The following is a 13,188-nucleotide window of genomic DNA, read 5'->3' as shown; positions in this document are numbered from 1 at the left end:
TATTCATGGGGCACAGTTTGGTACTCTTATACATGTATACATTGTGGAATGATCAAATCAGGCTAATTAACATATTTACCACCTTAAATATTTATCATTTCTTAGGATAAACTTTTTTAATGTGACATTTTCTTCCCTGATTTTATAAAAACTATAGTATTACTTTTTTTGTTTATAGTAAAGTATACTGAGGTACTTAATTCTTTGAAATTATGAATGTGGTTCTCTTGAGTTACTTTAGGTGGCACTCTGACATTTAAGTTAGATAATTTTTATCCTTGTGAAAGAATTTGTAAACATGAATTTTGGAATCATTGAAGTCTTTGGAATGATTTTAGACTTCTGTGCGAAGGTAAATAAAAAGCAAATAAGACATCACACTTATTGAGTGCATCTTCTTAGGCTGAGGGGTTATGTACCTAATTACCTGTACAAACTTAATCTAGATAAATATATGTATTTTTAAATATACTTGCTTTAGAAGACTTCAGAGACTGTTAGATTTCAGTTGTATTTCTGTCAGCTAGTATTGTCTTCATCAGATATGCACATGGTGTTTCTTCTGATCAACCAATTTAGTTAATTCAGTTAAAGGTTATAGAAACTAAGTTCCGTGGATTGATTACAAAGAGACTACAGCATAAGTTAGCTAGTCATTTTAAAAGTGTGTTAGTGACCATAAATGGGGACCAAAATAAATAACAAAACTTAACCTTTCTTATTAGAAAATCAGCTGAGAGTATATCGTTCATTTTTGCATAAAGGTAGCTTCTCTTTATTCAGTTAGGATGCCCAGGGAGTTCTGTCTGGCTTTTTACAGTTAGTGATGAAGTCCTTGTTACATATTTGATTGTATTTGTTTGACACAGGCAAAGCTAAAACCAAGGAAAATCGCCAATCTATCATCAATCCTGACTGGAACTTTGAAAAAATGGGAATAGGAGGTCTGGACAAGGAATTTTCAGATATTTTTCGAAGAGCATTTGCTTCCCGAGTATTTCCTCCAGAGATTGTGGAGCAGATGGGTAAGTTTAAAAGGGAAAATGTGATAAAAATCTTGTATTGTTAAAAAATATTAATGTGATGAAGAATCTTTTTGATAGTTTTGAAATTATTTTTCAGACCCACAAAAGTATTTTTTTAACTTCTTTTTTGAAAAAGTAAACAGATATGTTTTCTGAAAAAACTTCAAAATATTAGAACTTTAAAAATTATGCTGTAATTTTATGGAGAAGTCGTAGAAATACTTGTGGTTGCTCCATTTTATTTATTTATTTAAGAATGTTTTCCTATAGGACATATTGGGAAATTTCACCAGACTCTAAAGATCCACTATGGGTCAGATTTACCCTGTGGAATAATAATTATCTATTATACTGTGGGCATTGTTCTAATATTAGCTACTGCTCCTTTTTATTGTGCTGCTGCATTACCCAGTTAGTATATTTCATACCTAGTAAATGGATACCTGGCATGTTTTTAAATAAGATAAATTTTATCTAAAAAGACAAATGCAGGATATAAATAGGAGTTTCTATATTGCACACAAAGAAATGCTCTACTCATTTATCACTTTCTTCTTGAAGGTTTATTTAATTTATCTGTATGAAGTGACTTTATTTGCCCAGTGGAAATGTTGTCATGATGACTGTTTTCATATCCATATCATACGTTGGAATGGAATGTGAGCAACAGAATATCTGAGAAAGGAATTTATAACATAACAGCTTCTGGCAGACTATGAGTCTAAAAACAGTATTCAAAAAAATGGAAGGAATACAAATATATTACTCCCCTCACCCCCGTCATTCTTTATCTTTAAATTGCTACTGGAAGATAAAAGTATATTCATCATGGTGGGGATAAGAACTGCTTTCTAGGCACTAAGTACTTGGATTGTATTAACCTCCTATTGTTGCTAGCTTTTCTGCCTGGTCGCTCACTCTGATAAATTACAGGCACAGCACACACCTGTTCGCTGGGTAAAGGTCAAGTTTGGAATTGGATTAAGAGAAAATGACAGAGACCCTCATCACCTGAGTTTTATACACCTTGAAATAGCAATAACATACTTTTTATCTGAAGGATACAAAGGCCAAGTCCATAAAACACAGAATTCTAATTTGGAAAACATTTTAGAATGTGGTAGTTCACTATCTTGATAATGTGTATTTTTGATCAAGACATGAAAATATTGTTTCAGTATATTTTGGGTAAAAGCAGAGATAAAAAGATGATTCCAAATATTCTAAGTTGTTCTTGTGGAATATTTTTACTGGTTTTCAGGATTGAGACCTAGTGTAGAAGGAGGGTAATGTTTCTATTTCTTTGACTATTTATACTATCCAGCCAACAAGTAAAAAAAAAAAAAAATAACTGCTTCTATAGTAAGCCATTATGTTTTAATTATATTATAAATGTTTTCTGACTGTTTGGAAGCATTAAGGATACAGTTATTCAGATACTAGTCACCTGTTTGTGAATTATGCAGACCCTGCTCCTGAGGGCCTCGTGTAAGGTTGGGTAGATAATGCAAAAAGAAATAGAGTAAGACTCACATTGGTCAATTTGTGACCTTGCTAGACGTCAAAGAGCTTGAAATGAAATCAAAACAGGTTTGGAATCTATTAGTGAATTTAATCTGTTTCTGATATCCATACTGAAATGAGTCAAATTATAGTAGTGTGGTTTTTGTTATTGGTGTGCTTTTTAATTAAGGACTGTAGATTTGAATTGTATGAGTGTTTCTGGCCAGAATCCTTTCTTATGGATTTATTTTTCTAATATTTTTACACTAAATTAATCAGACAAAAAATTAGTTCTGTCCTTTTTTTTTTTTTTTTTTTTTTTTTGGAGACGGAGTCTCACTCTGTTGCCCAGGCTAGAGTGAGTGCCGTGGCGTCAGCCTAGCTCACAGCAACCTCAAACTCCTGGGCTCAAGGGATCCTCCTGTCTCAGCCTCCCGAGTAGCTGGGACTACAGGCATGCGCCACCATGCCCGGCTAATTTTTTTTTTTTTTTTTTTTGTATATATATTTTTAGCTATCCATATAATTTCTTTCTATTTTTAGTAGAGATGGGGTCTCGCTCTTGCTCAGGCTGGTCTCGAACTCCTGAGCTCAAACGATCCGCCCACCTCGGCCTCCCAGAGTGCTAGGATTACAGGCGTGAGCCACCGCGCCCGGCCTAGTTCTGTCCTTTATTAAAAGTAATGTTTTTTTCTCTTTATGGCTTTTTGCCATCAAGAAGCATGTGTTATCAATTTGATTTAAAAGACAGCAAGTATAAAGCTACCTTGGCTTTTTAGCTAAATTGAAAAATATTATTTTCTTTATTCTGACTAAAGCCCAGTATCCAAAAAGCAGTAAAGCTACCTTTTTTTTTTTTAATGGTTAAATGGCTGAGAAATATTTCTCTTGCTATGCATGTTTCATTCTCTATTTTTCAATAGAGGCTTCTTTTTTCTTTTGAATTTTGGGGGAATTATATATTAAATTACTTTATTGTACTTCAACTACAGTGTGGTTATAAAGTTCTCATTATGTTTTAATAAAGCTATATAAAAATGAAAATTGCTACATTTGGATAGACTATAAATAAAATTATGCAAGTGCTTTTTATGCATATCCTGTGTTCTTTTACCCTGCCAGGTGGGAACAAAATTGGCTGGTTTTTTTCCTCACTCTTTGTTAACTAAATTGAAAAACCTGTATGGTTTTGAGATTCATTCGGACACTGGGTGTGATTGATTAAATCAATTCAGATTTAAAAAAAAGATTAGAAAAAAAAAACGTATGTAGGTTGGAGCTTTTTTGTTTTACTTTTAAGCAGGGAACATTACTTTCAGCTTGAGACCAAATCATACATCTTTACCATGGAGTCTGGAGTTATATTACTTTGTAAACAGGAATTTTAACTAAATGTATTTTTTGCCTATATATCAATTTTTCAAATTTACAAAGTGATAAATTTAGAATTCTCTTCTGTCATTGTGTTTATGAGACTGATAATTATGGTTCTAGATAATATGGTTCTTTTGCTCGTAAAACTTCATGTTGCCTTTTCAAAATTCAAAATATAGTTTAGGTACATACAGAATGTTGCTGATGAGATATAGGAGGACTAAATGACTTAACCAGAGACCCCAATTATGCAATAAAATTAGGGATCAAATGAGGTAATATATGTGAAACTAACTGTCATAGAGTTTCCAATTTGTTAGTTTGTTTCTTGAAGTATTATACTTTCAAGTACATAGTGTATACCTTCCTGCTTTTGTTATATTTTTATAGAATCAAAATCCAGGAAATCCTTACAAGTCACATAAAGCTCTACAGACTGAGGAATAAAAACCTGTTTAGAAATAGGAAAAGGGATTACTTAAGGGGAATATCCATTTAGACTTTTGTTTTTATTATTGTTTTAATCAGTGTAACTCCTTAGTTTTTCCCTTGTCCATAGCAGTTGGGCTCACCCAAACCCGAGCAGGGTGGCTCTTCCTTGGGAGTGTATGAAAGCATCAGCAAAGAACACTAGACCTATACCTTGTACTTAGTGAATACCAACTAGATATCTAGTTAGCATGTCCTCCAACCCCCACAACAATGGATGTTTAATTAGAAATTACCTTAAATCCATATTCTGTGGGATGGTAGAAAGCACTATTTGAGTCCCAGAGTAGAAACGTTAGCATCAAAAGCTGGTATCTGGAAGTATAGGTGAATAAATTCAGCCGTTGATTGCTGTCCCTGGGCATATTCAGGTATCAGTGGAATTTATACCGTTAGCACACTTATTCCCCAGCATGCAGTTTTGTGGAGAATGCTCAGGATAAATAAGTGATTACCTCAATTCTTGTTGTAGCTCTTTTGTTGGCAAAGATAGTGTTTCTACAAAGAAACTTCATTTTTCCAGTATCCCTGGCAATTCTCTCTAAACTATAAGTCTCAAGTAAAAAAAAAAAACAAATCCTTTTCAATGAACAGTGGAATATTGTTAAAGAATTAGCGTCTCTTAATGTAATCTTGGGAATAGGTTCACATCTCCCCAAGGAAAGAGCTAGAAGGAAAAGGGTGTAGAGACAGAGGCCTCAGTCAGCCTCACACTGTCTTTCGGTGGATCTGTGGGCTGTAGACGTTCAGGCCACCTAGTGGGGAGGAAAGCCACTTGTTATGGTCTTGTGCCCCCATTCTTTGAAACTGACACTGTGTTCTTTTTGGTTTCCTTTACCCTGTGCCTCCATCTGTAAGCCCATTTTCAATCTGTATTTTTAAGGTTTCTTTTGAAATTCTAGAGGAAAGCAACTCTTTTCTCATATCATAAGTGAAACTGCAGTTATTCTATGAAGTAGAGCTGCCGAGAAGATAAGGAGCCTTTCAGTCACACACAGACATCTTTCACATGCTAAAAACAGTGCAAATAAAACATAGTGGAAGAAAGGGCACTAAGGTTTTGTGCATGCTATATTTGGGAGAGAGGGAGTTCTTGCTAAGATTAACATAAACACTGACACTCTTAAAATGCATTTTCACACCCCCACTCATGAGGAGAGATTGCATTTTAAATGGGGGTTAAGACATCTAGCCAAACTCCAGGGCTCTGTAAAAGGAACCCTAAGGCTAAAGAGCTTATCTGAAATTTGAAAAAAAGGAGAAAAAAATGAAGCTTTCTGACATTCATCTTTTTTCCTTGTATTAGTCATAACTTGCTTTTCAGCTATATTTTAGGTTTTGAATGCCAACCTGACATCTGTTCAAGTCTGCCTGTAATTTATTAGCAGAGGAAAAGAAAGCAGTTGCTCACTAGTTAGAGATGTAAAACTTCTCTCGTCTGATTTTCCACTAAAGTACTTATAGATGATACCTGGATATGAGGAGTATAATAATTTACTAATTCTAACTTCAGGTTGGGAAATTTATAGTGTTTTTTCTAAATAGAAGAAGAAAATGGCTTATGACCATGTGATTTCCAAAATCTCTAGAGCAGGATTTAGAGACAAAGCATGTACACTAAAAAATACTATAGGTAACTTTTTATAAGTTGAAATTTTTTACCTTGAATTAATTTTTCCGTGGTTTTAATTTTTTTAAGTTAAAGTTATATCTGAATAGATATTATAATATAGTGCTTATATCTCAAAGTCAAACTAAATGTAAATTCAGTTGGCATTTTTTTTATTCGTAGACAGACTTTAAGAAATAAATCTTTTGGAGAGGCAGTGCTGTTTGCAGCAGTGGTCCCCAACCTTTTTGGCACCAGGGACTGTTTTCATGGAAGACAATTTTTTGACACATTGGGGAGGGGTGGTTTTGGGATAATTCAAGCACATTACGTTTATTGTGCACTTTATTTCTATTATTATTACACTGTAATATATAATAAATAATTATGCAACTCACCCTGGTCTACAGAGTCACCAATGGATTAGATTTCTTGGCAACGACAGGTGAGTTACTTACAGATCAACAATTGGGTCACTTCAAAGTTGCAGTCTAAGCATTAACCTGAATGTCCACCAGTAAGGGAAATGACTAGAGGCAATCTTAAAATGACATAGCTCCAAATATAGAGGCATATTTGTGTTAATAAAAATATATAAAACTGAAAGTAAATGCTTTATATTATTAAAATCTCTAAGGACACACATTAATTTGGAAAAAGTGTTTATTCCCATTAAAGGGAAGTTAGGATGGTAATAAAAGGAGACTTTTGTTCTTTTACTTTATTTTAACTATGTGTCTGAATGTTTTACTATGATATTATATTTCTAATGTATAAATTAAAAAGCCAACAAACAAAAGATATAATAATATTACAGTCTGTTTCTCTCTCTGGGTGGCTCCACTGTCAGCATAAAAAGTTATCAGGGAACAGGTATGTTCCACTCCCTTCATGAAGTTTTTGGTAGAGGAGGAGAGCTCAGGGTTAAGGGCCTGGATTCCGAGGGCTTTGGTGGTAGCTTTTTAGCAGGTAGGCAGAGTACCTGTCCTTTTCTACAACAAAGAGAAAAACAGTTTCTTGATATGTAGCAAACTACTTCCTCCCAGTACTTTTTGCATTATAGTAATGGATATAAATAGTCTTCCTTGCAGAGAACATTTGCATCCAGGCCTTTATGCAGCTGAGGAAGCATTAGAGAGGAAAGTGGGAAAAGGGTGCTTCTGAGGAACTGTGCATGAATTTGTTTTCAGTCTTCAAAAACCATTCTGTTGAGGAATCTAACTCATATGACCCCTAAAGTGAAATGGTTGGTGTTTTCTCCTGCTATACTCCCATATTTAGATTGATGATGAAAATGAGGATGGTAGCTAATACTTATATAGTGCCAGATACTGTTTTGAGTGTTTGACTTATTATTTTGTGTGTTAACGTATTTAATCCTCACAACCACCTTATGCTTTACTTATTATTTTGTATATTAACTTATTTAATCCTCATGACACCCTTATGAGGTAGATGCTATATTGTCCCTACTTCACAGAGCAGAAAACTAAATCTCAGGAAGGTTAAGTAACTGGTCCAAGACACATAGCTATTAAATAGTAAGTGGTAGAGTCAGATTTGAACCCAGGCAGTCTAGCCTCAGAGTCTATACCCTTAACCCTTATACTATTCTCCCGTGAAAGCCCATCATGTAAAACCATTAAAGTGGGCCTTCTAACTTCACTTTTGGGGGACCTCTAGAGCATTCTTTGAGGCAGCCTCTGGCTGTCCTGTGTATTGTAAATAACTGACTTTTCTAGTAATCTGATATATTCAAATTGTAGGGAATTCAAGAGACATGAAGAGCTGGTGGTAGGACTGTGATGCCTAATAACTAATGCCACATTTTTCATATGTTTTTTACCACCTATTGTAGCATAATATCGGAAGGAAGTGGCTGCTATGAGTGTGTCAGAGAAGTTCTGTCTTAAATAAACTGTCAACCTGGAGATGGAACATAAATGTTAAAATTAAATAATCATTTAAAAGCTAAACAATGTAACCTAACAAGTGATATCAAAGGTCAGTATATGATTAAGTGCGAAGTGGGAGGTATAGATGATAAATCCTATAGGAATTTAAAGAGAATCACAGAAGACTTCATGGAAGAGGCAGCACTTGAGTGAGGCCTTAAATGCTGGGTCATTTTGGATAGGAGGAGGGATAGGTATGGTTGTCTATATCCTGGGAAGAGTGACAGACTAAGAAAGGTATAGAATTCATGACTTAGACCAGTCTAGCAGAGCTGTTGGAACAGGAAATAAGATTAAAAACTTAGATTCGGGTTGGGTTATGGAAATCTGTGAATCGAGAGATAAGGACTTTTTTTTATAAGTACTGTCCCTGTTTAAACTTCTAGACAGACTCAGGTGCTTCTCCTATGCTTCCTCTGCACCTTTTATTTACTTAGAATCTAGCTGTGTTCTTAATGTATTATAATTATTCATTTGCATTATACTCCTAAGGCAGGGTTTCTCAACCTTGGCACTACTGACATTTTAGGCTGGGTAATTCTCTGTTGTAGGGGACCTGTCCTGTCCTCAAAGGTCTTTGAAGGCACAACGGTAATGTCTTTTTATCCATGTATTATCAGCATCAGGGGTGTTTGTGATGTCGCCTGCAGACCATTGTTGGATCATGAACCACTGTTACCAGTCCATGATAAGATAAATATTGGAAATTGAGAGTAAGCACTTAGAAACTTTTATAGCAATTTGACATTGTCACAGTTTTTAAAATTATATTTTGCAAAAATATTGGTCTGCAGAGGACTGAAATGTAAAAGGGGGCTGGGCACAGTGGCTCACACCTGTAGTCCTAGCACTCTGGGAGGCCGAGGCGGGTGGATCGTTGAGCTCAGGAGTTCGAGACCAGCCTGAGCAAGAGTGAGACCTCATCTCTACTAAAAATAGAAAGAAATTATATGGACATCTAAAAATATATACAGAAAAAATTAGCCAGGCATGGTGGCACATGCCTATAGTCCCAGCTACACAGGAAGCTGAGGCAGAAGGATCACTTGAACCCAGGAGTTTGAGGTTGCTGTGAGCTAAGCTGATGCCACCGCACTCTAGCCCAGGCAACAGAGTGAGACTCTGTTTCAAAAAAAAAAAAAAATTGAAATGTAAAAGGGAAAAAAATCAGTTGGACCTTAGCAGAGTTTGAGAAGCACTGCCCTACATGAATACTTGCTAAATGAATGAAATTTTTGAACAAATGATTATAATGGGAAGTCATTAGAAGATTTTCAGCAGTGGAATAAAGCAATTAAAGTTAATATTTTAGGATAAGTTGACATGGTTATTCTGTGTGAAAAGGATTACCCTAGAGAAGAGGTGAAGGACTGAATAGTCTGGGAGATCAGTAGAGTATAGCTGTCCAATTGTGTGGTACTTAGAACCTGGATTAGCATGGTGGCCACAGGAATGGAAAGGAAAGAAAAGATATGAAAAGATTATAAAAATAAAATTGGCAGAATGTGGTGTTTAGTTATTGTGGGAGACAGAATTGGGGGTGAGACTCAGGTCTTGTAAGAAAATGTTGGAAATAAGAAAATCAGGAAGACCTAGTTTTGGGGGAGTGGGGAGTATTATTGCACATATACCACAAAAAGAAACTGGAAGCTGAATAGAAGATAGGAAGAATTACTGACATTTTAATTTACTGAAGGTTAGTTTCAATCAATGTTTAGAAAGCACACTGTTGACCACTTTTTCTTGAAATACCCTCCTTAGCTTCTCTCACTCCAAGCATTTCTGGTTTTCCTTTCACCTCTCTGGCTGTCCCTTTCGGTCTCTTTTGTGTCCCTTAAAATTTTGGGGTTCCTTAACACCTACTCCTTTCCTTACTCTATTCTCCCCAGAATTGATCCCATCCATTTCCATAGCTTCAATTAGTATCTTTGTGTCATTAACTCTCAAATGTGCATATTCTATGTCAGTGTCAATTTAGAGCTCTGGATTTTTACCAACATAACCTATTGGCTATCTCATAATCCCATAGTGAGTTCAAAATTAAACTCATTCACTTGCCCTCTCCATCCTCCCTAAACGTGCATCTATTCCTATATTTTCTATCTCTGGCAGTGCTCTAGCCAAAAATCTGGACACCTTCCTTAACTCCTCTCTTTCCCTCACCCCTCCATTTACAGTAAGTCACAGAATAGACTGTCAATTCTGCAGTCTCCTCCATCTCTCTCAAATATTTCCAGTTCTTTCCATCTCCCCTTGCCACTCTTCCTTCAGGACACCATTATCTCTTGCCTGAATTGCTCTGTAAGCCTTCAGCCTTGCCCTTCTCTAATCCATTCTCCACACTGTAACTGGAGTGATTTTTATAAAAAGGCAAGTCTGATCCTGTCACTGGTTCAAACTCTTCAGCAGCTCTCGTTAACTCCTTACATGGTTTACAAGCCCTGTGTGATCTGGCCCCTGCCAAACTTTCCCACCTAATCTCTCAGCCTCTGCCCCTCCCCCGTACTCTGAGTTCCAGCCAGCTTGTGCTATTTTCAGTTCCTCTAATTAGCCATGTTCTGTCTTTTACCTCTATATCCTAGGGTACTTTTTAACCATTTTTTTTTTTATCCAATTCCTGTTCATCTTTCAGGCCTCAGCTTTGGTCTCACTTTTTCCAGTACGCTTTGGCTTTAGTGCTTCTCCTCGTGTGTGTTCCAGTAATTCCATATGTTATTTTAGGCATTATGACATTGTTTTATAATTGTTTGCTACATGTCTGTATTCTAAGTCCTCCCTCCATGTCCCTATCCCCGCAAACGTAATATAAATATAAATATATAGTAAGGAAGAGACCTTGTTTATTTTGGTCACTGTTATATTTTCTGCTCCTGGCATGGTGCATGGCTCATAATATATGTTTTCAGTAAATGAATAAATACCAAGAGCTTGATTAATCTTGATTCAGTAGAACACTTAGACAGGTGAATCCAAAGTCTGCTCTCAAGATGCTTACAGTCTACTTGGGAATAATACTTTATTTGTACATTCCAGAGCTTTATACAAAGCAAAAGGCACATAGTGACCAAATTAGTACAGTAGGCCACATGGGGAAGCAGCAGATGCATTGAAGGAGTAAAGACTGAGCCATGTCTTTCAAAAGTTGAACAGATATGATGTTTATAATTCATTACTAAATCTATCCAGATCCTCTTAGATTCTTTCTTAATCTAGGGAAAGACTTCGTGCATTGGTCCTAGATGGAACTTGACTCCAGAAATAAGGGGAAAATATGTTGCGTAGGCACTTGTCCGCTACCGCTACCGTTTGCTTCACTGGGAAGTGCTATTCTTATGTAAGTGTGCGGTAACGAGTTCAAATTTAAGGGCATCGGGTCATATTTGTGTGTGTGTGCATGTGCAAGTGCACACGTGCATTTCTTTTTTACAAATTATAGAAGTAATGCATCCTTATAAAACAACACAGATACGCAGAGTAAAAAGTGAAATCTCCCTTCATTTTACCCACTCCAATTTTACTCCTTCTCGTAGAGGTAGTTACTATAAAGGGATTGGTGTGAATTTTTTCAGACCCTTTCCTAAGCATGTGTACACTGAGGTGTATTTGACAGTATGTTCTCTCATGTGTAGACATATTTTTTTATTTAAATAAGATCACACCAATCATTGTTCTGTGACCTTTTTTTTTTAACCTAATAGTGTATCTTGGACTTTTTTCCATGATAAAACATAGATAACATTTTATTTTTTAAAAGAGATAAATAGTATTAGTAGAATTGTATCCACACAAGCCCTATAATGGTAAATTAGCATTTCTTCCTCAGCAGTAAGAAGGCTCTTGGGCCCACCAGAACAAGAGTGGCATTGAGTCTCCCTTTACTTTTTATCACCTATGTGGCTCTGGGCTTCTTAATGCCGTAGGGCCCTGGGCCTTGAACTCTCTGAGCCTTGATACCCTTGCCTGCAACATTATTTATTGGTAGAATTATCGTCACACTAGCCTTTACACACTAGCATTGATGTGTGTAAATTTTCTAACATGGTACCTGGCTGACTGTAAAACACTCCATAGATAGTAGTTGGTATTATTATATTGCCAAAAGGTGCTTTTAAAGCTCTGTAAAAGGCAAAAATTTATAACCAAATCCTTTTAGTCAAATGTAAAGATATGTTTCCTTCTCATCTAAAACTTTCATTGCTGTTGAAAATAGTTAACACCTGAGATTATCCTCTTATGCTGTTTTGTAATTACCCGTTTTGAACAGTGTTTGTTGATAAGGTAGTCAAGGGGACACTTAGAGTTATTTTTTATTTGTGAACTCATACTTCGGCTGATTTATATTTACTTTTTATCACGTTCCATCAGAAATGAACTGATAAATGTTCCATGTTGTCAGTTTCTTATATGTAATATACTGACTCATAAAAACAACTATCTTGATAGACAAAATAGAGAATAGAATGTCAGGAGGAAGGGAAGAATTAGCAATAGAAGAATTAGAATAGAATATTAGCAATAATGTTAGCAAAAAGTTGGCCAGCATTTAAACATTATTTGAGAGTATTTCTCCCAATATTCAAACAAGTCTTCACTTGGAGTTCCATGTGATTTGTTACTTGGAGCAGTCTACCTTTAATATGTTTAATATATTCATACTTTAAAAAAAAAAACACTTGCAGAAATTTGGGTTTTGTTTTCTGCTTTTTAAAGAATTAACATGGTGTCCTTCCAGGTTTTTAAAAGAAGTTAAACAGCAATAAATCCCTTTCATATACCATTTTACTAACAGTGCAGAATTTGACATTGAAAGTTATTATTGATGATATATTGAATACTCAAAGACTTATCTGTGGCTTTGAGTTTTTCACCAACATCTCCAGCTTTAATACAGTATCTTTTCTCTGAGCAATAGTTTGAACCCTGTTCTTATTCCAGAGTGACTAAAAATATATAAAGATACACACATCTGTAGCTTGAACTTTTATGCTGTTTACACATGTGTTTACTCAGATTTATCCACAATGATATTTTTTAAAATGCTTTGATTTAAAAATCTATCTAGATCCTATCATGAGGGAGAAATCTCAGTAAGGCTTAAGAGCCTTTTGGTAATAAGTGTTTACTATAGGATAAATCTATAATTAGTATGCTGATATTCCACACGTTACATATATTCAGTCAAATTTCAGATATACATGGGAGAATTATTCACATTGCAGATTATTAGTGCATT

General features: G+C 35.4%; 1 protein-coding gene across 2 annotated transcripts in view; it reads left to right on the top strand.

Annotated features, from left to right (window-relative positions):
- Window positions 1-13,188, top strand: part of LOC138391679 (vesicle-fusing ATPase) — a 122,948-nt gene that overhangs the window by 34,108 nt on the left and 75,652 nt on the right. For both annotated transcript variants that reach the window (XM_069481582.1, XM_069481581.1), the window contains one exon: window positions 870-1,025. In XM_069481582.1, coding sequence (XP_069337683.1) covers window positions 870-1,025 — 156 coding nt within the window. The remainder of the gene's footprint in view (window positions 1-869; window positions 1,026-13,188) is intronic.

Source organism: Eulemur rufifrons, chromosome 9 (genome assembly GCF_041146395.1).
Source record: "Eulemur rufifrons isolate Redbay chromosome 9, OSU_ERuf_1, whole genome shotgun sequence".
NCBI lineage: Eukaryota > Metazoa > Chordata > Mammalia > Primates > Lemuridae > Eulemur > Eulemur rufifrons.
The sequence above is the reverse complement of the archived record's forward strand: the minus strand, read 5'-3'. Positions and strand labels throughout refer to the sequence as shown.